The 27173-nt window shown below is 46.6% G+C and overlaps 1 protein-coding gene across 1 annotated transcript in view; it reads left to right on the forward strand.

Annotated features, from left to right (window-relative positions):
* Galnt18 (polypeptide N-acetylgalactosaminyltransferase 18) overlaps positions 1 to 27173 on the forward strand; it is a 327380-nt gene that overhangs the window by 246651 nt on the left and 53556 nt on the right. The window contains exon 7 of the mRNA XM_057778042.1: positions 21924 to 22109. Within this exon, the coding sequence (XP_057634025.1) occupies positions 21924 to 22109 (186 nt within the window). The remainder of the gene's footprint in view (positions 1 to 21923; positions 22110 to 27173) is intronic.

Genomic DNA, 27173 nt, shown 5'->3' on the forward strand with positions numbered 1-27173 from the left:
ACAGAAAGAAGAAAGATGATTTCAAAATCAGTTGATGGAAAATATGAAAATGCTATAAGCAAGACCAAAATAGATGTATACAACAGCTTGTGCGGAGAAACAACACAGTCCTGGTTATACCAGTCAATCTACATGAACTAAGTCAAAAGACAAATAATTTTAGACTAGCTTAAAAGTTTGCTTAGCAATGGGCTACTGACAAGACACATATCTGAAATAAGACACAGAAATGACAAAAATCCAAGAGTATAGAAAAATTCATAGTGGTCAGATGCTAACCTAAAGAAAGTTATTGTATTAACTTTAGAAAAGAAACACAATTACAATAAAAAGGTCTAAAATGATAAATGCGAAATTTATCTAGAATCTTTTAGCTGTCAATTTGAATGTTACTAACTCAACAATGTAAATTTGTATACAGAAAAAATCCACTGGGTCTAGATCAATGGCTCAACAGCTAAGAGCCCCAGCTGCTCTTCCAGAGGACCCTGGTCTGATTCCCAGCACCTACATGGCAGCTCACAACTATCTGTGACTCCAGTCCAAGGTGATCTGATGCCACCTTTGGCCTCTGTGGGCATGAGGCATGCATGATATGTACTTACATAGATGTGGACAGAACATGCATACACATCAAATACTTTTTTAATTTAAAAAGAAAAAATAGTGGAAGCATGCTGAGACATCAGCAACCCTCATCGCATGGTGGAAGGCTTTATTACATCTCAAGTGATTGACAGACCCGTACAGTTAATAGGCTGAATCTGGATGGGATCTAAAAGTTGCTAAGTTCATTTTTTTCTCCAGAGCAAATAGAATATTCGTGGATGTTTACCACATCCTGGAGGATAAGTAAAGATACAACAAATATCAAGGGTTCTTATCACAGAAAGCATATTCTCATATCAAAATGGAATTATTAGAAATTCATGACCAAAAATTACAGACAAAGACATCATTTTTGAAAATTCATGAGACATGCTTCTAAAACTCCATAATTTAAAGAAGAAACTGTGTCAGAAATTTGAAAATTCCTTGAACAAAGTGATAATAAACATGCAAGGCACATATGTTGTGTGAGTGCAGCTTACACTAAGAGAAACTGTCTGGCATCCCGTTCCTCCATCAAAACTAAACACTGAACATTAATAGCATATGAGTGGTTAGAAAAAATCAGAATAAAAATAGTAGAAGAAAATCCCGAAGAAGGTGCTTTGCTTGCATATTTTAAACATCCCTAAACTGTCCGCGTGGTGGAAGTGGAACCAGAACCTGGAGAGGAAACACCAGGGTTGAAGTCCTCAGAGACTCAAGGTGGGTTGAGGACAGTGCTGGAAATGGTCAGGGACGCTGGCACAGATAGACACTGACATTTACATTGCATGAGAAGGGCCAGACCCTAGGAAATTATCTGTAGTTCATGATTGTGAAGAACCCAGAGTGGAATTTTTTGGTTACACTCTGACTCATCCTCCAGACATTTGGGTGCTCTTCTAGCTGCTGAGCCATCAAGCAGAAATGAACTCACACACTCCCTCCTTATGCAGGATGCAGGCTGGACTATTCTCATGATGGTGCAGAGCCCAGAATTAGAGTTTGTGATTACAACACGTTCTGTGCTATAAGACGATGCAGTTGTAGTTGTTGACTCAGTCCGGTTGTTGGAAACTTCCAAGTGTAGTCACTTAACAGAGATACAGTAAATCAATAGGAGGAGTATAAAAAGGCTCATTGATATGGGTATCAACAATTAAGAACATGCAGTGAATAAGTTTGTGCTATAACTTGAAAATATCAATAAACAATGCAAATTTGTGGAATGATATATTTATGAGAACTGATAGAAAGAAATCAAGACCTAACCCTCTCCCATGATCATGAAAGAAATTGAATCCAGAGTTTAAAATAGTCTCACAAATAAAAACCTAGGACCAGGTTATTTTACCATTACACACTGCCAAGGTCTCAAGGAACACAACACTTCAAATGTATAGACATTATTTGATCATACAGATCATAGACAAAAGATAAGCGCCCAACAGTAAAGCAACTTGCCTCATCTTCTGTAGCTAAGCATCTAGTGAGAGCCAGGTTTACAGCACAATTGTTGAAGATCTTAACAGTCCTGATGCATAAAAGACAGTTCTCTGACATTGTATTGCATGAGAAGGGCCATACCCTAGGAACTGTATTTTGTGTGCTTGTTCAATAAGAAAAAAACAGAACACACACAAAGTGTTTCTTAGATGAAATTTATGAGCTGTATGGAGTTGCTGTGTAGAAACATACAAAGCCTTGCCGGCAATTGTCCTTACAATTAATCCTTACAGTTGAACTCTTTAATATGAACCCATCCTCCTGTGGCAGGAACAGGAGCGATCAGAGGGGAGGAAAGAATGCCCCCTGCAGCCATGCCCCTATCAGTAGTGTCTAATCTGGCAGCCAGAGGACGGGGACCTCCTCTCCACCATGCTCTAACTGTGGTGATTCCTGGCTGGATGAAGCTGTTTGGTGTTGCTACATAAAAGAGAGTTAACCACAGACAGGGCTTTGCTGGGCAAGCCACAGGACGTACACAAGTCACGACTCCTGTCCAAGCACCCAGACTTTCTGTCTGGGGTTTCCCATGGGAGTTCAGAGCCTCTGACTTGGAATATTCTTTATCATTTGGCCCTTTAGACATGGCCTCCTACACTGATGACTCTTAAATAACATTTTCAACCTCCAGAACCATCCTGAACTATCTGTCCCTAAGACTGAATCACTGCCTTCATTTTTTAGTCTTTAGTCTGAGCCTCACTCCCTTTACCTGATATTTCTTAGCCTCTTCATTGGACCCTCCTGGGAAATGAGCCTCTTGCTTTGCATGATCCTGGCCCTTTTCCTGATGGAGCCAAGTACCACCTAGGATGGGAAGAAGTCTAGGTGACTAGCTGCACACTTTGGCCTTTGAAGGCATATCAAATCATTCACAGTTCTTCATCCACACAGTCTTTAACAACTTAATAAAGCCGGAGATTGCACCTGGGGTTCTCTCTACCTCTGACCATGACCACTCTAACCCCATGCAATAGTCTTCTATTGCCCTGTCTACCAGTTTTCACCCCCTTGTAAGCCTTCTCTCTCAGCCACGGGGATCCCAGTTCGCACCTGCCCGTGCCTCAGAAAAATCCCTACTCCACGGACAGGCAGGAGAAAAGAAGCAAAAGTGGAGGAGGAGATCGAGTAGCCCTCACAATGACATCGCTACCTTGGATCGAAAACACCCCCATGGATGGGAGTGTGGCTCAGTTGGGAAGGTGACTGCCTAGCATGAACAAGGAAAGCTCTGGGTTCCAGCCCCAGCACCACAGAAACCAGTAATGACCCCCGCAATCCTAGTACACAGGAGGTAGAGGTGTGAGAATCAGAAGTACAAGCTCATCCTTGGCTATATGGTGAGTTCCAGACCAGCCCGCGATATGCCAGACCCTACCTATAAACAAACAAGTGAACAAACAAACAAGCATATGTTCTCAGTTGCTGCAGGAAGACAGTCTAGTGTTTCTATGCCCATGAAATGCAGAGCCAGTGCCTTTCATTGCTATTTCCTGAGTTCTTCCCTTACGATTATCCTCTACAGCTCACAGTGCGATAGGCAAGCTAGCTGTTATTATCCTGACACTGCTAGGTGATTCAGCATGTTTATGTTGGCCCCGAGAGTTAATTCATCCTTATGCTTTATTATCTCATTATCATAATTATTATTTTTAACAACAACTATAAAAGAAGAAATAAATTTGGATAGTCCATAAACTATAAAGTGCTCTATATAAAGCATATGATCAATCTATCCATCGTCCACGTGACATTTATGTTATATAAACATGCTGTCGCCCATTTTAAACGGTGTTTTTTAGGCATGCACTAACTTATATATGTATATCCAGACCTTTTATTCATCTAGTGCTCAAAATCAGCACCGTAAAGGAAGAAAGCTGACTCAGGCTAACGAGAAATCAAAGAGCTAATTGGAAGGCATTTGGGGTTTCGCCACTCTGCCAGGTGGTTGGGTTTCTTTTTGTTTTTGTTTTGTTTTGTTTTGTTTTGGAAAGATGAGGTTTATTCAGCTTCCACTTTCGCAGGACTGTTCATAACTGAAGGAAGTCAGGACAGAAACTCAAACAGGGCAGGAACCTGGTGGCAGGAGCTGATGCAGAAGCCAAGGAGTGGTGCTGCTTACTGATTTGTTCTCAGAGATTCTTTTTTTTTTTTTGATATATTTTTTATTGAAAAAAATTCTGCCTCCTCCCTGCCTCCCATTTCCCTCCCCCTCATCCCACTCCTCTCCCCCACCCCCACTTCTCTCCCCCTCCCTCTCCAGTCCAAAGAGCAGTCAGGGTTCCCTGCCCTGTGGGAAGTCCAAGGTCCTCCCCCCACCATCCAGGTCTAGGAAGGTGAGCATCCAAACTGGCTAGGCTCCCACGAAGCCAGTACATGCAGTAGGATCAAAACCCAGTGCCATTGTCCTTGGCTTCTCATCAGCCCTCATTGTCCGCCATGTTCAGAGAGTCTGGTTTTATCCCATGCTTTTTCAGTCCCAGTCCAGCTGGCCTTGGTGAGCTCCCAATAGATCAGCCCCACTGTCTCAATGGGTGGGTGCACCCCTCACAGTCCTGACTTCCTTGCTCATGTTCTCCCTCCTTCTGCTCCTCATTTGGACCTTGGGAGCTCTGTCCGGTGCTCCAGTGTGTAACTGTTGTGAAGCAAGCTAGAGGCTTTTCGCACAGCTGAGGCCATCTGCATTGCCATCTCCGCGAGCTGCTCATGCCTTTGGCCCACTTGCCTAGTGTTGGTAATCTCTGCTTTTAGGAGCAGTAATGCTTTATCTATCATATACTTTGAACTTCCCGCCCAAGTGTGTTACCTCACTTTTGTTTTTGCTGTGAAAGAACTGTTTGCTTTATTTTATTTATTTGAGGCGAGGACTTATAGGCAAGGCTAGCCTTGACCTCACTTGACTCAGTTTTGCCTCAAACTTATAATCCTTCTGCCTCCACTTCTTGCATTACCACACCTACCCTTAGCTGCCTTTTCAAAATCAAGCAACTGTATCAGCCTTTCCCTTCCTATCCAGGTCCTTAGGAAATCTGACCCATTCCCGGCTGCAGAGAACTTCGTCTACATTTTCTACTTGCATATTGGATTTCTCATTTCATCTTTGATTTTTCTCAGAACTAATCCTGACATAGTGTGAGGGATGGATCCGTCTTGTTTTTCTCCGTGAACATCCGACCACGTGCTGTCTTCATCCATTTCCTGTTGCTATAGCAAAATTCTGGAGCGTGGGGGATTTTAAAAGAATAGATGCTTGCTTTTGCTCGTTTGACTTTCTCAAGTAGTTTCCCTTCGTGTGTGTGTGTGTGTGTGTGTGTGTGTGTGCGCGCGCGCGCGCGTGCACGCGTGCACCCGTGCGCACGTGTGCCTATGTTTCACAGATGTGATGATATATTGCCCTCCAATTCCACTCCCAGAACCAGGAGAATCATCCTGGTCCCCACGATCAGTGTCACCATGGTTAACAGTGTCTAACAGGCCACTGGAAAACTGTCACTGGCTTCATGTTTCTGAAACCTTCTGTCCACTTTGACTGTAAAGCCTTTGTGGGTTCTTTGATCCAGCAACTCCAACAACAGGAAGTGCACAACTCGGAGACCCTGCTCACACTTTTAAGGTGATATTCCTAAAACATAGACAAATAAGAAAACAAATTCTGAATTTTAAAAGTACAAATGGAATTTTAAAAGTACAAATAAGAGAGGTAAAGGCAGGAGAATCAGAACTTCAAGGCTATCGTTGGCTACATGGTGAGTTTGAGGCCAGCTGGGAGTAGGTGAGACAATGTATTAATTAGTTATATTTGGTTGCTCTGATAAAATTCCATGACCTAAAGCAACTAAGGAAGAGTCTATTTTGTTTATAGTTCCAGAGGACTTGATGTTCATAATGGCAGGGAAAGTTAGGTGGCAGGAATAGGAAGCTGAGAGATCACATCTCAACCTTACACAGGAAGGGGAGAACGCAAACAGGAAGCAGGGTGAAGTCATGAACTCTGAAAGCCCACCCCGTTGATGGAATTTCCACAACATGGCTGCACCTCCTAGAGGTTCCATAACCTCCCCAAACAGCACCGCCAACTGGGGAGCAAGTGTTCAAACTCTTGAGCCTATGGGAAACATCTCATTCAAATTGCCACAGACATTGTCTCAAAAGCAAAAATTAAATGGAAATGATCACATGTGAATAACAGTGAAAAAAAATAAACTACAGAAAATGAACATAGTGAAATAGGAAGAAAAATCTTGCTGAAGAGATGAATATTTAAGAATTCAGGCCTGAAAAATCTGATTGAAGGAAGCAAAACTGAGTGGGCATTGTTGACACAAAAGAAACCTGTGTAAGGCGGTCACGGTGGCACAGTGTGTTGTGCGTGGAAGCAGGCAAGGCAGAGGCATGCCTTTATTTGATAACAAACCACTCTTTTGTTGGTAGGTGTTCTTATATAAAGCTACAGTTTTCATAATGACATTTTAAATCAAATATACCACGTAGTCTAACCATATCACTCCCCACACCTAATCCTCTCTCTACTCTTAGCCCCCTTCCCCTCTCAACACATCAAATCCTCGCTCTCTACTGTCAGCTCAACACCATCCTCAGCTCCTGGTGAGTTTTTGGAAGTTAGCCTGGGTGGAGACATTGTCTTTAATTAATTAATTAGTTAATTGACTGGTCAATTTGAAAAGACACGGTACGATAATCAATTAATAAATGTCCCCCACAGAGCTAATGCTCTGCTTGGCTTTGTGCTGTCTGTCATTGGCTCCGTTACTTGTCTTCTCTCTGTGGCAGAGAAAGAAGAGCTGAAAAAGAAGCAAACATACAGGAGGTGCTGGGTCACAGCCTCTGTAGACAAGCATACATGAGGTCCTCGGTCACAGCCTCAGTGTAGACAAACATACAGGGGGGGTCCTTGATCACAGCCTCAGCACAGAGAAACATACAGGAGGTCCTAGGTCACAGCCTCAACACAGACAAACACACAGGAGGTCCTCAGTCACAGCCTCAGCACAGACTCCATCATGGTGGGGAAATCACGAGAGCAGTAACTTGGGGCATCTGGTACATTGCATCCACAATTAATCAGAGAGTGGGGTCTGGAGAGGTGGTGCCGAGGGCTAGCACACTGACTGCTTATAGAGAACCTGGATTCAGCTCCCAGCACCCACATGGCAGCTCATGACCATCCCTGACTCCAGTTCCAGGAGACCCAACCACCTTTTCCAGCCTCCATGGGCACCCTGGGCACCAGGCATGCAGATGATACACATACATACATGTGTACAAAACACACATGTAAACCAAAACTAATCTTAATAAGCAGAAAGCAATGAGTCCTAGTTCTCAGCTCCAATTTTATCCAGTCCAGGACCCCAGATCACAGGTATGGCACCTACATTTGGGGAAATCTCCTCATTATTTTTAGTTTAGGATAATCCTTCACCAGCATGACTGGAGGCTAACCTAATCTTGATAATCCCTCATAAGTGTACCCAGAGGTGATCTAAGGTTATCTAGATCCTGTCAAGTTGACAACCAGTATCGACTGTCACAATAACTAACTTACCAGTATCGACTGTCACAATAACTAACTTATGACAAAAACCAGGAGAGAACAGAATTCTTAGCCTCATTTTGCAGATGACATCACTGAGACTCAGAAATTTGTCTCACTTATCCAGGTCTCTCAGAGAAGTGGTACACCTGACTATGGTGGCAGTTTGGCCTGATCTCAAAGACTCTAAATTACCTCCCTGCACTCCCAGAATGCAAGAGAGCAGAGGACATTGGATGCCCCATAAGAAGGCCTCTGTGTGGGCGGTTGGTGTGGAGGAGTGATGACAGAAATAGAGAGGATAGGAAGCGGGCAATTTATAGGTACCATTTGACCAGAGAGAGAGGTGAGGTGATTCCTTGACGGCTGCTGGTCGAGTGCCCAGTGATAGACAAGGCCAAGTGTCAGAGCTTCAGGAGAGCTTGGACTTGACTAGAGAGAGCTTCTGGTCTGCCTGTTCCCTTCTGGGTGGTCTACTCTATTGGAATGTGTGCTATGAGCCATGGCCTTCTAGAATCCATGGCTTCTCAAATTCCCGGGGCCTGTAAGATACGAGTTACCAGAAGCCTACTAGGCCCAGATCTCTAGGTTGGTGCGTACCCCTTGTCTGAACTGAGACAATCTTGTCTGAACCAAGAGAATCTTGGTGCCAACCCAGAAACAATTTTTCCGCCCTTCCCCATGGCTCCAAGCAAGTATCTGAATCCACTGTGTGGCAGCCCCAGTACACTTCTACAATCACCAAGCAGCAGCCGAGCAGACACAGCTCCACGGTACATTGTAAAAATTTTACGTTTAGTGAAGATAAGTGCAAAATTAATCCCTAAAGAACAAAGCAATTTTAAAAAGCACATAATGAAGCAATTAGCTCAAGACGGTGGGGAGCAGAGGTAGGCACCCTCCCTCGGAGGACTGGGCTGGGAGGGGTCTTCACACCAAGGTTTTGTTCCTCGTGCTGTTCAGTGAAGCAGCCATGAGAAGCGGGATGATGAGACACACGGACAGGATGGAAGCTGACAAAGGATTCTGGGAGTCAATTCGAAGGAAAGTTTACTTTCTGAATAATCTAAGGTCAAGGGAGGAAAAAGTCATAAAAGCCATTATTGAGACAATCCCTAGAATTTCTTCACAATCTGCAAATTAAATAGGAAAAATGTCAACACTGAATTTCCCAGTTTGGGAGAAAAAACAAAAGCAAAAGAATTAAAAAATTAAAAAGATAAATAAAACAAAAACGAATAAATAGAAGCCAGCAATTCTGTTAAAGTCCCTGGGACACCTTCCTTGTCTGTGTTTCTCTCTCTTTTCTTCTTTTCTTGCAAACAAAACAAAAAAATCTTTAAAATTACGTGTGTGTGTGTGTGTGTGTGTGTGTGTGTACGCATGCATGTTGAGGCACTTATAGAAGTTAGAGGGCAACTCCATCTACCCGTGAATTCCAGGGAGTGAACTCAGGTTCTTAGGCTTAGTGGCAAGCCCCTTTACCCACTGGGCCATCTGACCAGCCCCTTTCTGTCCTTTCTTTAGCTGGGCTGGCCTGCTGGTTTGTTTCAGTGGCTGGAAGGGTGCTTCTTAGGAACTGTTTGATTATAGTTCTAATGCCCCAGGCTTGGAGCAAGGAACAATGTCACATTGCAGGAATTGGGTTCTTCTCCCTTCCTCTTCCTCATTTTCATCATTATTGTAATGCAGATACTGTCATGATTTCCTTAGACAAGACTCTTCTCACCAAACAGGGAGTCTGTATGAGTCTGAGCTAGGTCCTCTGCATATATGTTATGGCTGTGTAGCTTGCTGTTCTTACAGGATTCCTGCCAGTGGGAATGGGGATGTGTTTGACTCTTTTGCCTGCTCTTGGGTCTCTTTCCCTTCTACTGAGTTGCCTTGTCCAGCCTTGATATGAGGGTTTGTGCCTAATCTTTTTGTAACTTGTTATTCCATGTTCGGTGGCTATCCCTGGGAGGCCTGCCTTTTTTTTTTTTTAAGGAGATGGAAAAGTGGATCTGGGGAAGAAGGGAGTTAGAGAAAGACTAGGAGGAGGGAAGGGAAGGAAAACTGCATGGGAGAAGAATAAAAGAGAAAGATGCTTTCTTCTTAGGGATAATGGCGTGATGTGATAAGACAGATGCCTTTTTAAGGATCAAGTCATAAATGTGTAATTATAAATCACAAGTGTACTGTGCTTGCCAGCTCGAGCTCCCCAACAAAGCCTGCTAAGCTGCACTAAGTGGCTGTGGTTGTACACATTTCCTCTCTTGGTATTCTGGAGCTGAGAGGCTAGACCAGGGTGCAGGAGGACCAGACCTGGTCAAGGCTCCCTTTCTGGCTTCTAAACAACCACTCCTCACCTTGTCTTCCCTGGCAGAGAGACAGTTCCTGGTGTCCTTTCCTTTCAAGTACACCTTGTGGACCAAGGATCCTGTCATGACATCATTTCACCTAGTCACCTCCTTACTGTTCCTCTCTCATATTGTACCAGTGATGAGGAGGGAGGACCCAGAAGCCTGGACTCAGTGGAAGGACTGACTGTATTTGCTGACATATTGGGTGTGGAAGAAGAGGAAATCACGATTCCGGCAAATTATGGGTTTCAAGTATGGGCTGTTATATGAATGAGGGAAGGTGAAGGACAGATGGGGAGGAAGAGAAGAAAATCAAGAAGTCTGGCTTGGACCAGATGAACTTGAGATGTCTGAGTAGTATGTGAGATGGGACGGAGGCAGCTGGGCATATCGGTCTCCGCTGTGGAGGGTTACAGTCTCCTTCTGCCTTGAACAGCACCCAGCGTAAGTGAGCCTCCTAGCTGAGGGTCTTACGGTGCTGGTAAGCATGAGAATACTTAGGGGTGCTAAGCCCGTGATAGATGCTGATGTAAACTTCTACCGTTAGCCACTGAATCCCCACAGCTGCTCTTGGAATTGGTTGTTTCTGTCTCCATTCTCCATACAAGGAAACCGAGAAGGTGAGATGAATTGCCTCCAGGCATAAATTCAGCAAAAAAAAAAAAAAACAAAAAAAAAACAAAAAAACGGGAATTAGGTGATTTTGCACCAAAATGTTTGACCCTGAGCCTGCACTCAGAACCATGATGAAGTCATGTCTTCCAAGAGGCGGCATACTTCTGGTCCTACTCTGCTTCTGAAGTATGATGTGACCTTGAACTTCACCTGGGAAGTGATGGGAATGGCTGGCGCGTTCCCCTTCAAATACGCTCTTCCGCGATGCTGATTCCCCCTGTAAAGTCTGTTACTAATGTAATGCCGCCTGGGTGCTTTTCGGCAAGGACATTTGTGCAGGTGCTCAAGTTGACAATTCATTTGGATATGTGTTAAGGACAAAGGCCTTTCAAAGTCATCCTGGCACACAGCTGTGTAGTTAGTTTTCTCACTGCTGTGGCAAAATGCATCACCAAACAACCCAAGGAAAGAACGGTTTGTTTGGCTTGTGGTTTCAGGGGACTTGCAGTCCACCATCATGGCTGACTAGCAAGCAGGAGGAACTTACCAGGAAGGAGCCAGGGATGGCACACTGCAAAGACCCTCTCTCCAGCCAGGCCTCCCAAAATAGGAATACAACATTCAAATAGTTAAGTCTGTAGGGGGAAGTCTACAGCCAGCCCATAATATCAGCTTTTGTTATCTGAATTCTAAGCACATGAACAGATAAGCTTCTTATAACAAATTGCATTCTGGGTAAAAAAAAAATGAGTCCCTGGACTTCATTTCCACAATCTTTTTTTTTAAAAAAATATTTTATTCATATGTATGTGTCTGTGACTGCTAGTGCACCATGTGCATGCATATGCCCTCAGAGGCCACAAGAGGGTTTCCTATTCCCTAAAACTGGAGTTGCAGGTGGTTGTGAGCTGCCTGCTATGGGTACTGGGAACTGAACTCAGATCTACTGCAGGAACAACCAATGCTCCTGATGGCTAAGCCGTCTCACCTGTTCCCATCTCTACCATTTTAATAACAAACTGGGGAGCCCCACTGGGACAAACCTGGTGGGGTGTACCTGGACCAGATGCCCAATTCCAGGGTCTGACTTCTACCTGCCCCATCTTAGTGACACCAAACCCATCTGTCATCAGACTGTGCCCATCCTAGGAATAACAGAGTGTGTGCTTCCCTCCTGTGCTCCTGGTTGCTCTGGTTTCGGAAAGGCTCCTGCAGGCTTACCATGGCACTTGTCTTGGCATTGACTCAGAGACATCCTTTGAGGCAATGTCATTCTTTGGGGAGGAGGGGCATCTGTTATGGACAGCCAGCTTGAATGTGATTGGGACAGGCTAATGAACCATTCATATGTGTGGGATTTGCTTCTGATTAGATTAAGCCTCCGAGAGAGGAAAAAAAAAAACAGACACTGATTAGAGACATAAAAAAGGAAACGCTTTAAATGAGTAAGGAGCTCATCTTCACATAGCAAAGTAGAAATTAAACACAGTCCATGGGTCTGCTCTGCAGAGCAGCTGGAAGGAAAGAGAAAGCGGTTCACAGAGGAGGGTAGTGCACAGCTACTGAGAGGGCCTTAACCCAGATACAAAAAGTAAATAAATGGGCCCCGTTAGATGGAAGGAGTGACTCCTCTTACCAAGGAACGGTAAGGTTTGATTTGACTGTGCAGAGGTTGGTCCTTGACTTTGGGGCATTCAAACTTAGCACCAGGGATGATAATGACGCCAGAGATTTTGGTTCAAAGCAAAGATGTGACTAGAGTAGCTGGCACATGTGGTTAGGGACAGCATGGCCTTTGGCTAATGGTCTCTCTCTGCTCTTCAGGTTTCTACTAGAGCTTCGTTCTATGGGAATATCTGAACTAATCAAGTCCCTTCCCAGGATCTTGTAGCCGGATGCTCTGAGGGTCAACCCCAGCTAACATCTGTATCTTCTGGCCAAGGGCTGCAGCCATGGTTACAGCCCAGGCCTCGGCAGCTAGCTCACTCTGTCATTAACATGATTGCCACAGGGCTACTGTCAATAGCTTTCTGGGTAATGTATGGCTGTGTGATCTCCAAGCCACCACCTTCTCTCCTTTCTCCCTGCTAGTTTTTCCTCTGGATTTCTGCTTTGTTTTTAACTCTGTTCCAGGCTCCCGTCAGTAGCCTCTTTTGCAGGGGCTCCAACACTCTCCTTGAGCCTCAGACACTAGATCTTTCTGTCTGTGTTTTCGGCCTCTGAGCGGTCTCATCACCTTGAATTGGGATGTCTACTTGCTCCCTATGCTAGGACCTTCCTTCTATAAAGTCAGAATTGAGTTCCTGTACCATGGGGCCATCCTTCTCTTTATAGATAGGAACAATCACAGATTACAACATCAGAGGCCAACCTCAAAGATGCCCCCCGGAGCTCATTGTCTGCTCATACCGCAGCTCCCTGAGGGATGGGAGACTCGATGGGTAGCCTTCATTCACACAGTGACTTAGGGGTTCTGGTTGTTTCTTTTGGGGGTTCACTGTCTTTGAACTTCAAGGTCTCTCTAGCTTAAATATGCAATGGATAGGTCGGCTGACAGAAGAATGCGCCATGACAATTCTCAACAACATGGATACTCTCCAGCCCGGCCCAGGAAACAGCAGAGGGCATTTTTTCTCTCAGGTTGTTGGTGTGAGCTGCTCACAGTCCCTCCAAGGGAGCAGCAGATGCCCTTGAGAAACAAGCGCCTCTGCCATAGCCTTGGGAACACCCTCACCCCACAATATGTTCAGGTCTGTCATCTCCCCTTTCAAATAGGAGACATGAGGTAGCCAGGGGTAAGCATTGCTTTACCCAGAGTCAGGAGAGCTGCCTTGAAATCTCCATAACCACGTACAGGAAAAGAAGCCCTAGAGGAATTCATGTCCTGGGTCTCCACAGCCCTAATACGATTGGTCAGAGCACTGAGGCACTAGGCACTCAGGAGACTGGGGAGTGGGGGCCTCTGTACATGCCTGGCTAGTTTGCTGAAGCCATGCCTCTTCAGGTGTCCCAAACTGGCTTCTGGGTTTCCCTGAAAATGTGCAGCTGTTTCTGCACAGGCAGACCCCTGCAAAACAGCTCTCAGACGTTTCGGTCTAGCTCATCTCTCCTTGACTTTCCTGCTTTCTGACGATTCTGAAGGAGTTCTTTGTGATGGAAACCTGCCTGAGTGTCCGTTGGGACCGATCCAAACATTCAGACCGTTCAGGGACACCAACTGAGAAGCTGCACCATGTTTCCAAGGAACAGGCAACTCTTTGGGAATATTCGTTGCTGGAAAGCAGCTTTAGAAACTGGGACCCCAGGGAGTGTTCTGTGAGGGCTGGTGGAAGACCCAGCGTGGCCAGATCTTACAACTGTTCCCTAATGCAGGAGCACACAAAGGTAAATAAAACCATTTTATTAAGGGGCCACAATGAAAAGGGACAAATTCATAAAGTACAGAGAAAGGCTGAGGCTGCGGCTGATCCGGGGCTTCTTTCAGCTGCTCTGGGTCTCCCCTTATGCCAAGCAAGAGCCAGAGCAAGAGAGTGGGCTTGCTCCTTCTTCCAGCTTATCAGTCCCCACATAGACCCTCGGACCACACCCTAAGGACTGAGTAAATTTCCACAACAGCTCCCCTCTGCTTTAAATATCTGCCCTCGGAAACCTAGGGCAGTGCCAATGAAGCTCACAGAGTAAGAAGGAACGAAGCCCAACTTTGATCCTTCATGAATAGAGAAACTGTTAATTGAGTGTCTCCCACATGCCTGGCTCTGCATGGGCCTTGGAGTAAGGCAAAGGTGAGTCTTCTCCTAGAGTGGGCCATTGTGGGTTAATGACAGGAAAGGAAAACAAACAAAACCTACCATCTCACTAACAGTCAGGCGAAACAGCGAAGGAAAACTGTGGAGAGAATTTCTACCCATGTCACTGATGTCAAATGGTGACAAGGGGGCTGGGTAGAAAGCTCAGTAGTTAAGAGCACTAAATACCCATGCAGAGAACTGAAGTTTGTTTCCCAGCACCCATGTCAGGTGTCTTACAACCATCTGCCACCTGCAACTCCAGCCCCTGGGGACCCAATGCCCTCTTATGACCTCCACAGGCAAAGCATCTACACTCATTCACACATGCATGCATGTGCACGCGCGCGCGCACACACACACACACACACACACACTTAAAAATAAACCCTTAAATGAAAAAGTTGGTAAGGACACGAAACAACATGCATCTCATTTATGCTGGTGGGAGAGAGATCAAAAGGCATCATTTGAAACAGCCCCTCCTTCCCATGGGCAAGTTGACTGTGTACCTCACTTGTACTGGAGACACGCTGCTGTGGCAAAATGCACAGAGTGGTGCCCACTCGAGCCCTGGGAGCTATGTATAAGAGTGTTCCCAGGAACTACCCACAACACTGGAAACAATCCTGCCGACCAACAGGAGGAGAATGCATAAATAAACCAGTGTGTATTTATAGAATGGGATGCTGGGGTGAGAAAAATAAGTGAACTAAGAAGAAAAGGGCACATGCAGCGGTTCTGTTTATGTAGTGTCCAAAAACAGCAATGTGTGGGTTAATTTAATGGTAAGAAAATTATCACCCAACATCAGGATACTGGGTTACCTTTGGGTAATTTTCTAAGAGGTTGCCAAGGAAGCATTGTTTCTGAAGACAGGAGGTATGCCGATGTTTATATAGTGTGCATTTAAACTGTACACAGGGCCAGTCTTCTCTCTGTTTCTCGCTCTTCCTCTTTCTCTCCCCTCCCTCCCCCATCTCTATTTCTCTCTGTGTCCTCAGAGTTATATCTGCCTAAGAGAAAGTATAAGGAATGTTCCTGGAAAGGTCATTTAGCCAACATTAGGGTGTCCGGGGGAGGTAGATGAGAATTTCAGAGATGTGTTATATACTCACAGAAAAGAAGCAGTTCCAGGGAAAAAGGTGAGGACAGGGATCCATGAACATGGTCTACCTCGGGAACTGAGAGAAGCTAGTGTAGAGAACCGGCTGTAGAGTGGGAGATGGCGTTTTCAGGGAATAGAAGTGTACTCTAAGGGATCCTGGGAGTCTGGTTAGGGAGAGTGATTTTGTCTAGAAACTGAAGATTTTCAAATTCTGTAGACTTTTGGACAGAGGGTATTTCTGCACTTACGCTGTCTTTATCTAGACTCCTCCTCTGCCTCATGCACCTGATCTTGGCTTACTGATCTTTAGCCTTGCTCAGATATAGCCTCCATTTCCTTATTTTTTACCCCTGCAGGGCTGTGACTGAGTAAGGATAGTGAAATACTGTAGTTGGCATTTTCTTTGGCACCAACCAGCTCCCAAATAAAGACACAGAGACTTATCATTAATTATGAATGCTTGCCCTTAGCTTAGGCTCATCCCACCGTTGCTGGGCCCTAATGTCTTCCTTGGGGGAGAGGGGGAGAAGGCATCAGTGACATAGACTCTGGGAGTCTGGTGAAAGAGATCCAGCAGAATCATCTGTTCAGCAATGGGGAAAGCCTTATATACACTCTCAGCACCCAGGCAATCCAATCTGCTGACATTGCGTGGTCACCCCTCATTGACTAAGCAATATCAGAATCCCTGACAGCCCCAGGCAGACTCCAGGTGGCTCCTCTTGGCCTGGTAGGTCTTAACTTCCTACGTTCCACTAGCTCTTCTAACCTCACTTAACCTGTTTCCATCCATCTGTATTTTACCTTGGGGCTTCTTACCTTTCTTTTATTCTGTATGTCCTACCTTCCTGCTTCCTCCACTCTCATCTGGCTGGCCCTGGTGTCTCACTGTCATCTCCTTTTCTTTCTTCCTCATTCTCTGTCGAGCCTAGATTCCTCCTCTGCTTATTCTCTCTGCCCAGACGTCCTGCCTGTACCTCCTTCCTAACTATTGCCCATTCAGCTTTTTATTAGACCAATCAGATGCCTCAGGCAGGCAAGGTAAACAAATTCAACACATCTTTACATAATTAAAGAAATATTCTGTAAACAAATGTGACACATTTTTACATGGATAAACTAATATTCCACAACAAGATACCTGTGGTACAAAGTTGAAGGACACCCTGAAAGAGAGGGCCATGTCTGTCTTGTCCATATTTCTGCTTACCTGCATCTCTGACCCCTAAGTCAGTCTCAAATTGGGTCTCTGGTCCTCCCATACCCTTCTCAGGCCTTAGCCCTGACTGCATTAATTTCCTCATCTTCTTCCCATCCTTCCCAGTTTGGGCTTTCCACTGTTGTCTCTGATATTCATGGCCAAGCTAGTGAGACAGCTGCGTATGAAAAGATTAGCCACTTCAGCCAAGAAATCAGGACCGCGTGAGTGATGTTACTCTTATGTTCAAAGAGTTTGGAAGAATGGAGCCAGGCTGGCTCTGGATGGATGGAGAGTAGGGAAAGAAGTTTTATGGGCTGGGAGAACTGGAGCGACGTTGTTCCAAGAAATAAGAACTCATTAGTGTCACAAGGAGACACCAACCGAAGGGGCCATGGTTATAAGGTGCAAGGCTGGGAATGTCACTACTCACTAATCTACCTTACCCATTGTTAGTACAACTAATACATTGTTCTTTCTGTGGAGAGAGCCTCATGACCCTCAATAGACTGGGGCTGAGACAATAAATAGCTCAGTCAGTAAAGTGCTTGTATTTTGAACTTGAGGACCTGAGTTTAATCTCCAGAACCCAGGCTTAAAAAATATGTGTGGTGGCGCGTGCTTGTCATCCCACCTTAGGATAACCAGTGAGCCCAAAGTCTCAGTGATAGACTGTATGTCATAAAACAAGGTGGACAGTGCCTGAGGAACAGTACCTTGGTTGATTTCTGACATCTATGTACATTCATATAAACACATGATCCCACACATAGACACACACACATGCGTGCACCTGCACATATACACTGGCACAAAGGCACTCATATGCACACACACATACATACCTACATACACAGATGTACACACATGCATATTCCTATATACATGCTAATACACACAAAGAGACATAAACAAAACAGACACATGTGTGCGCACACACACACATGAGAGAGAGAGAGAGAGAGAGAGAGAGAGAGAGAGAGAGAGGGAAGGAGAGAGCGAGAGAGAGAGGGAGAGAGAGAGAGAGAGAATCCTTCTCAACAGATGACATGAAAGCAAATGGATTGAACATAAAAGCACATGAAACCATCTTGTTGTCCCGCCTCAGTGTCTCCCAACTGTGACTCAGGCTGTGGCTCTGTGAGTTGTATCTCAAGACCCAGGCATCATTTGAGGTATGAGACTTCTCAAAGTAAGAATGGAAGGGGAAGGGATCTAAAGAGTCACGGAGTTTGTCAACCCCCATGTGATAGCTTGGTAAGTAACGATTAGCACAGGAATGTTGATTATGGAAGCGGCGCAGACCTCACCCTTTGCACCAGTCTCGGAGAGAGAAAGAGACCAAACTCTTCCTGAGCCCCCTCAGCAGGGCTGGCTTTGCTGGTGAGCGGTATTCATATTGAATTTCCCTTAAATCCCCCAGGTAACCATTATTCCCAGTAAAAGAGCAACTGGCAAGCATAGACAAGTAGAACTCAGTGGCTTATATGCAGCAGGGTCAGGATCTGTGCCCTTTCCCACCAGCCTCTAGAAACCTGGGCTTCTTTGCAGCCCCACACTGAAACCTGAAGCCTTTGCAGAGCTGGTAACAAGATCAGGGTTTTCTAGGAAGGGCTGGCAGTGAGGGCTTTTTCCTGTGACACTGTTGTTCACACTCTGCCATGGGCTCTTGGTCACCTCTGGAGATCAGGGCCAGTAGCTCCTCCGGAGGCATAGCCAAGCTAGTTAAAACTGTGTCCCTGTAGTCAGTGAAAGCCCAGGACCCTCAAATTCACTTATTCAGATAACAGTTGTTGAATACCAAGAAACAGGTCTGGCACATACAGGGGAAAACACACAGACATATCCTTGCTTTTCTAGTGGTTACAGTCCAATTCTTAAAGACAAATATTTAAAGAATAAGTACATATACCAAAATATGAATGTTTTATTTAGGGATGTGGACACTAAGGGTATCCCGAGATGGTCTAACCTAGTAATGGTGGGTCAAAGAAATGTCAAGTTGGCCAGCAATTATTCTAGGCAGACGGGTTAGCAGGGTTGTGAAGGCAGAGGCTGGAAGGGGCTTGGTGTGTGGTCTAGGATCATTTTTCTCAATGGCCAACAGAGAAGAAGGGACCCAGCCTGGGGTTGGCTTGTTGCCTAATGTCCCCAGTATCTGTAGACTTATTGCACACCCTCACCTTAATGTGACTCTTGCTTGCCTGTTGCCTGTGACCTCTTGGTCTTTTTTCCTCTCCGCCACTCCCTTGGTACACACCTCTCCTCCCCTCTCTTCATGGATTCCCCACCCCTGAAACTCACCTTTTCTCCAGTGGCCCTGCCTCTATGAACCAATCTTTTCTGTGCATGTCCTCTAACTGACTTGTGACCTGCCATTGGGCATTAGGTATTTCCTGTGCCAAGGACAGCTCTCCCATTTACTCATCCTCTGCCTGCCCCCAACCCCCATGGAAGCTTCCTGACATCGCATAGCTTGAACACACGTGATTTTTTTTTCCTAACACTGCTGAGCATCCCAGAGAGGAACTCTAAGGTCATTGGTGAATAAGACTTCAGAGGTTCTCTTGGGTCCGCAGAGCCACGTGTCGCCCAGGAATAGATAAGCGCAAGCCTTTTCTAATTGACTTCAGTGTCATTGGCAGGGTCCAAAAGTTTATGTGTATACAGGCCAAATCTACACCTCTACTCAAAAGACCAGATGCTGCCAAGAGCTCACAGGCCACACCTCCCTCCATGGACAGGCTCAGCATAAGGGAAGAGACTGTGGGTCCCCTGAGTAAGCAAGGGCTCCCAGTCTCTGAGGAGCATCATTCTCTGCTGGTGTGGTCACCTGATCTCGGCAGCCAATTTACTCATCAAACGTGAATTGCAGAATAAGTCAAATGACAGCAATCTTAATAACGATCATAAAACAAAGGCACAGACTAAGAGTTCCAGGAACTACTATGTGACTTGATGAGGCCAGAGTTAGGTCCAGAGGCACCATTCCTGTGGTACCATGGCAGGACGAACACTGCCTGAGATGCCCTGCCCTCGTGCCTGAATCCTTTCCTTCCTCCGTCACCTTCCACGTGGTCTCCATGACACAGCAGGCGCAGGGCTGAGCACCTCCCATGCTGCATCATCACCCTCCCTTGCTGGGCGGAATGGGGCTTCAGGAGGGCATACAACCTGCCAAGGTACACGGCAGTTTCTAGCAGAGGTCAAATTCGGAATCTCATTCTCACGGACACCAAAGCTGTGCGATTAAATGTGGTGTTCGGCTCCTAGCTGCCACTGTCCCGCCTTTTCCCAGGAAGCCATGATCTACTATGAGACCACTTAGAAGTACACGTCAGAAGGAAAATTTGATGAGGGCATAAAGAGCATTTTGAAAGAAGAGAGATGATTAAACAAGCAGTTGGTGGGAGGGGAGGAGATGAGACCACAAAGCAGAGGGTGGGGAAGTGACTTTGAACCTGTCCCTGGACACTCACTGGGTTTAGGAAGCTGGGTGGAGTGGAAAACCTCATTGCGTGTGCTGAAGTCTAGCTGATGAAGGAAGAACTGAGTGTAGGATGAGGACTCAGTGTGCTCATCCTATCCACTGTGCTGGGGAGCACCATTTAACGTGGGGAGAGGGTGAGTGGTGCCACCAACCTGGCTCTGGTTACCATGGCAGGCACACACGCTCTTAAGGGCGAAAGGCAAGTTGACTCTGAGAAGCAGGACTCCCGCCAGAGCACGGCAGTGAATAATGTCCTATTTTGCATTGTTAAAATATGTCGAGGATTTCAGTTGCAGGAAAAAACTTACCCTGGTTACTGTGTGTTGTCAGTAATGCTGTCACAGGATTCACGGGTTCTAAGGGCAAAGTGCCCTGAAGTTGCACTGTCTCTAGGATAGGTGAGTCCTAGCAGAAAGGGGCACAGCCTGGAGACTGTCATGTTCCCTCTCCTGGCCCTCAGAGTCAATTCCTGGAGATGCCAACGGCTCTTAAAACATGGTCACCCGTGAGGAGCATCAGCTCTGCCTTCATCTTCTTTGGGATCTCTTTGCATTGTAAATACCATCTGTGTGCTTTTGGATAATCAGCCTTTTCCAGTTGTTTCTCACCTGGTGTTGGAGATGACGGCAGAGACCTCACAGGCTGCTCTGAGGCTTCTCCGTATAATTTGTATGGTTGTGAACAGGTTTGACCAAGGTCTCGTAACGTACCAGTGCATTGTGTGTCATCAATTTAATCCTCCCCAGTACTTCATGATCCCCGAGGAGACAGAAACATAGGCACAGTGAGTCAGGGTGACAGCCAGTATGAAGCAGAGCTCAGAGCTGGACCGAGGCAGACTGGTTGCAAACCTCAGTTGGCAGCAGTGTGTTTAACTGCCTACGCCTCAGCCCCACCCTGCCCCCAATGTATACCTCAGGCCTGGAACATAGCTGTCACTCAGTAGGAATTCTTGTCTCCTTTTATTGACCCTGAATAGTATACTAAGGGACAAATGATCAGATTTCCTCCCTGTAACCATGGCTATGGAGATCTTGTAACACTGATCAGAGGGGGAAGAGGACTTCCTAATCAACACAGCCAATTAGATAAACCTAAATCTTGCCAGGTCCTGGACCAGCACTTACTGCTGTTAATGGACAAGTGTCAAACACAGGAAGGTTCCCTACCACACTTCCAATTGAGAATGCTGAGTAAATAACTCCCACTGTCACCAAAAGTGTGGAGTGCTTCCCCTCAGGAGCCCATGGAAGAGGGGACAGAAGTCAAAGCACCTGGCTCTTTCTCAGTAGCTGTCATTGACCTTTGTCCAGGTCTTTGAAGGTCCATTTGAAGATGGACTTCTGAGCTGGGAGTCCCCAGCAGTCCATTCCTGCTAGGTAGTGGTACAGAGGCCGTCGTGGGGTGGGATGGAGTGCTAGCCTAGCGATAAGGAAAGGACAGCTCAGCTCTCTGATCTCAAATGTCTGGTCTCTCTGGCCACATGGGGCTCGTGGATGGGAGGAGATGGTGCATTAATTCTCCTCAAATAAACTCATGGCAATAAGAACCAAGCTGTGAATTAATTTCTTAATATTCCTACTGCAGAAAGAGAAATCAGACTCAGCTCGCTCCCTCTCGACAGTGTGGGGAGAGAAGGTGGAGAGAGCTGTGTTTCTCTGAGTTCGTGTTGAATGATGGCCTGCAGCTTGCCGTGCAGAGGGACTGATGGGCACACTCTTGTCTCCACAGGTGTGGCAGTGTGGTGGGAGTGTGGAAGTACTGCCCTGCTCTAGGATTGCCCACATCGAGCGAGCCCACAAGCCCTACACAGAGGACCTCACTGCTCATGTCCGCAGAAACGCCCTCAGGGTCGCCGAAGTCTGGATGGATGAATTCAAAAGCCATGTCTACATGGCATGGAACATACCCCAGGAGGTAGGGAGCCTGGATGGGTCTGGATGTCAAGACTGGTGAGAAAAACATTTTGAAACAAAACACTAGACCCAGTTTTTCTCCCAGGGGCATGCAGACTCTCATTGGCCGTGTCAGACTGTTAACCCTATGCTTCCTACATAGGAAAGACGCTGACAAGCGTCTCCAGGCCATTTCTCCCCCATTCCTGTAAGCATGCTTGTAGGGGGCTGTGTTCTCTCAGAACTTCAGTGGCTTCATTTTAAATAAGTTAGAGAGCAGGATGTAGCTCGGGTTGGTACAGTGCTGGCCAGTATTCAAGAAGCCCTGGGTTCAGTCCCCAGTTCTGCATAAAACTAGGTATGGCACCTCTGGCCTGAGACCCCCAATACTCAGAAGAATCATAAAGTTCAAGGTCATCCGTGGCTACGTAGTGAGTTTGAGGCTAGCCTGGGCTACATTAGATCTTATCTCAAAATATATAAACGAAGTTGGATCCAATGGCTCTAAATTTCCTTCCTACTCCCAGCTTCCCTGGTGTCTCATGGTTCAGGATTATGAATATATTAATACAACAGTAATGACTGTGGAATTACAAGGGACACTTGAATCTCTGTATAGACTGGATTCAAGCCTCTACACCAAGCAGAATAAGGAAAACCCATGCATCTGTGGGACTTCTTGAACCATATGGTTGTGAATGAGATACATTCCCACAGGCATCCTCCATCGGAGAAGACAATTGCATGGAGATTTCTGACCTCCCCAGAGCCCCGCCCTTGCCTGCCACTCTCCTCTGCCCTTCCAGTCACTTGTGTTAAGATTGTTGCAGAGAAGCACCAATACTCGTCTTCTCGATTTGTTCGCCTTGGCGTGTGACATGTGGAAACGACTTTCAAATGCTGAGTTGGGAGAAGCCAGCAGATGCCAGCTGCGACACTCCAAACCTGCCCGCCTGCTCGGCTGCCTGGGCTCTTGGCTCATGCTGCCTTCTGTGTGACAAGGCTGACGGCATGGCCTCTCTCCTTGCTCGCAAGCCCGGGCTTTCCCCTTGGCAGATCTTCAGACCTCACTTCTCTCTGACAGCGAGATCTTTGTTTAAAGTTCCAAGGAAAGCCCTGTACCCTGTTCTTCCACCAACCCCATGCTGCTCTGGCTGAATTATTTAAAAAGCAGACGAAGCCTCAAGCAGCAGCTTTAGGCAAGCTCTCTTCCCAGATGGAATCCAGGGCCTCATGCGTACTAGGCAAGCACTGTACTAACTGGCTACACCCCTGGTCCACCACCACAAGAGAAAGTGATTTAAATTTCCTCCCCCCACCATCAGTGGGGTGGAGCCAAGGCCCTGGCGGGGGAGGGGGGAGGTTGGTAAGATTCCCTAACGAATCCCTGGCAGGAAGAGCATTTCCAGGGAAACCTCTATGCTTCTAGATTCGTATGAGGCTGTGGGCGTTAGAACTTAGTATCCCACTCAGGATGATGAGCCCCGCCGTGGGTATCCCTACATGCTAAAAATGTATTCTCTCCAGTGAACAGCATACTCTTAAGGCTCCTGTAGGGCCAGAGTCCTGCTCATGCTCCGCCCTCTTCTCTCTGCCCCACGAAGCCTCAGAGCTGCCTGCCAGTCTTCCTTACTACAGCAAAACTTAGTGAAAGTTACTGTCTGCCTGAGGTCCCTCTGAGGGACTAGCACTAACCAAATGAGAGCAGGAGAACAAGGTGAGATGCGAAAATGCCCAGGCGAAAATCTTAGATGGAGGAAGCAAGGCTGGTGGATTTTCTATTGGGCTGGGAGGATGGCTCCATTAGTAAATCATGCCTTGCAATCACAGGACCCACTAAAGGAAACTGTGTGTGGCGGCACATCTTTATAATCTTCCCAGTGCCGGAGAAGAGACTGGCAGATCTCTAGGGCTTGCTGGCCAGTCAGCCTAGCTTACTTGTTGAGTTCCAGGTTGATGAGAAACAAAGCCTCACAGAAAAGGTAGATGCCGTCTAATGAGTGACACCTGAAGTTGTCCTATGACATGTACTCAGACACATACAAACCAGCTCTCTTCTCTCTCCCTCCCCCCCCACCACATGCATATGTGTGCACCCCATTTCCTTGCATCCCCTGTTACTTCCAGCTCCCAAATTCCCTCCTTTAAGACTCTGGAGCTTTTTCAGGACCAGGATTTTCCTGTTGCCACCCACTTCTCCAGGCACATCCCAATGTCAAGTCCGCCTTTGTCAAAGTCATCCTGGACAAGCCTCTTGACTACACAATCTCCTGGACATTTTTACACATACTCTCCCTGGGACTGGAGAGATGGTGCATTCGTGAGGGCTGGAGTTTAGATCCAAGCACCTGTGTTATAAGTTGGGTGTCCCACAAACACCTGTAATACCAGTTCTGGGGGACCCAACAACCTTTTCCGATCTCTGTGTGCACCCACACATGTTTAAGTGCGTACACACAAAAATAAATAAATAAATGAATAACAAATAAAGTTTAAAAAAAACCTTTCTTAACCTACATAATTTTTCCCTTGAGATTCTGTGGTCCCCAAGCTCTTGGGTTCCACACTCTTAGGTAGCCTCTCTCCCTCGGGAGGTTACCTCTTTCTCCCTTAGGGGTTCATCCACCCTCTGCTGTTGCTTCAATGCTCCCCAGAGATGCAGCCTTCATCAGCCTCTCATTACACTGCCTCTCTCAGTAATGTCCTCTCCTCTTGGATGTGATTATAACACCCATATGCTGACAACTTTCTAATTAATATCTCCAGTCCCTGCTTGTGGACTGGCATCTCCGGCAGCCAGCTGGACACCTCCTGCTTCAGCCCTGGCTGGCACTCAGGCTGAGGCTGACCGCAGATAAGCCTGTCTTTTTCCACATAAACCAGCTCCTGTTCTTAATCGCCTGTCTGAGTTCCTGCTCCCGTCTGCCAGATACCTGACTGGATCCTGCTCACAGCCCTTCCTTCCTCCTCTCTTCTTATCCCAGTCTGCCAATCACAGAGCCTTCCTGTCCAGTCCCATCTGAGCTCTGGCCCTGCTCATTCGGGCTTCAACTGATTGCCTTGTTTCAAGACTTTCCCCCTTCAATCTATTCTTTCTAAATGATTTTTCGATTGCCTCTCTTTAAAAATCTATGAGGGACTCTATATGGTGTACCAACGTAAGGGCAAGGTTCCACTGAGCCCTTACCACCCACCTTGTTCAAGGAATCCAATGTCCATCTAGAGCTGGGAACAACCAGGATAAACTGTGGGCTCCCCGAGAACATTTGATGTACGTGTTTGTACTACAGTGTATAGCATAAGACAGGGTGGGTGGTAATGCTCAGTGGAACCTTGCTGACGTTTGTTAATGGGTTGTGGGTCAGCCTGGCTACGTCTGTGTCTCTTTACCCCTGGCCAGCGGCTCCTAAAGCAATGCTGTCATTCATCTAAACAGAATCCCATGGAAACCTTAGAGAAAATACCCCCCTCTGGGCCTCTTCCCTAGAGATTCAGGTCAGGAAGCCTGTGGATGTGACAGGACCTGTCGGAGTCACATGATGATGGCTTAGGGAGCCAGGATTCAGTTCATCTTTTAGATTCCCCTCCAGCATATTGGGCTCCAGGAAGCTTTCTTTCTCAGCTCACCTGGCTCCTGCATCACCTTCCTGGTTCCCAGCACTCCAAGCTGGATTATAGGGCCTTGACTCTATTCTCCCTTACCCTTTGCTTCCTTTCCTGCCTCACATAGTGTGCAGGGAGTTTGTTTGCTTGTCTGCGTCTCTCAGACTTCCCTTTCAGGACTCTGACGCGTTCCTGATTGTCTATGCAGTAACTGACACACAGCAAACAGGCACTCCATAGTTGACAAAGGAGAAGATGTGACTGCCACCTGCTCTTCACGTTTTCCTGGGAGCATCCCGGCTATCATCACCCTAGTACCAACAACTCAAGGACAGGCACATCTGTACCCACTTACTTGCCCTCTCATCTCTAGAAACCACTGCAAATTCAGAGCCGAAGCCCTTCAATCCTGCTCAGGTGGTGCCTGGAAAGTCCTATCAGTTAACAGGCATCTAGACTCTGGTCAGTACTGGCTCAGCACCCAGAAGGCTCTAGATAAATGTTAACTCTTGTCATTGGTGCTGTTACTCATACAAATGAGTTCTTTGCCAACTCTTACCTGTTACCCTACTGAGTCCTCCCCTGGGCCACGCATGCACGGAACAGAGTCATCGTCTTCACATGTACCCTCACTACCACTTTTGGTCCTAAACTTGTGAGAGGCCAGAGCATCCTCCAGCACACACATCCCCCAGCACACGCATCCCCCAGCACACACATCCTCCAGCACACGCCTTCTCCAGCACACGCCTCCTCCAGCACACGCCTCCTCCAGCATGCGCCTTCTCCAGCACACGCATTCCCCAGCACACATATCCTCCAGGACACGCCTCCTCCAGCACACGCATCCTCCAGCACATGCATCTTGCCACTTTGGTTGGAAATCTATTTGCCTGTCAATACCCAGAAAGCCAGCCTGAAGCAAACATCTGTATTTCCTTCAGCAAAGTTCAAAACCCCACCCAGCTGCTGCTTCCCTTGCCCAGGGGTATGATGCTTTGTTGGTGACCTTTCTTTGAGGCACCACATGGAATTTTGTGGCTTTGTGGCAGAAGTCCTGGGTCATTTTCAGGGTAGTCAGCTTTTGATTTGTTTCCTAAGACTGCCCAAACAAATTAGCCACAAACTTGGTTGTCTGAGACAACAGAACTTTTTTCTCAATAGCTCTTGAACCCAGAAATTGAAATCAAGTGCTAGCAGGCCATGCTTCCTCCAGTGGCTATAGAGGGTCAACCACATTTTCAGTCTCTTCCGACATCTGGAGGCTCCTGGCTTTCCCAGTCTGTTGATTTGTCACTTCCGTCTACTGTGTCCTGTGTAGCCTCTCCTTCATGTGTCTCTAGACTTGCAAACCTCCCTCTCCTTTCTCACACAAAGTTACCAGTCACGAATGTGGGGCCTGTCCTATTCAAGATGAGGTCATCTTGAGATTCCTAAGCTAAGTATGTCTTTAAAGACTTCTTAAAATCCTCTTCAGAGGTTC

This window comes from Chionomys nivalis, chromosome 8 (assembly GCF_950005125.1).
Source record: "Chionomys nivalis chromosome 8, mChiNiv1.1, whole genome shotgun sequence".
Classification (NCBI taxonomy): Eukaryota; Metazoa; Chordata; class Mammalia; order Rodentia; family Cricetidae; genus Chionomys; species Chionomys nivalis.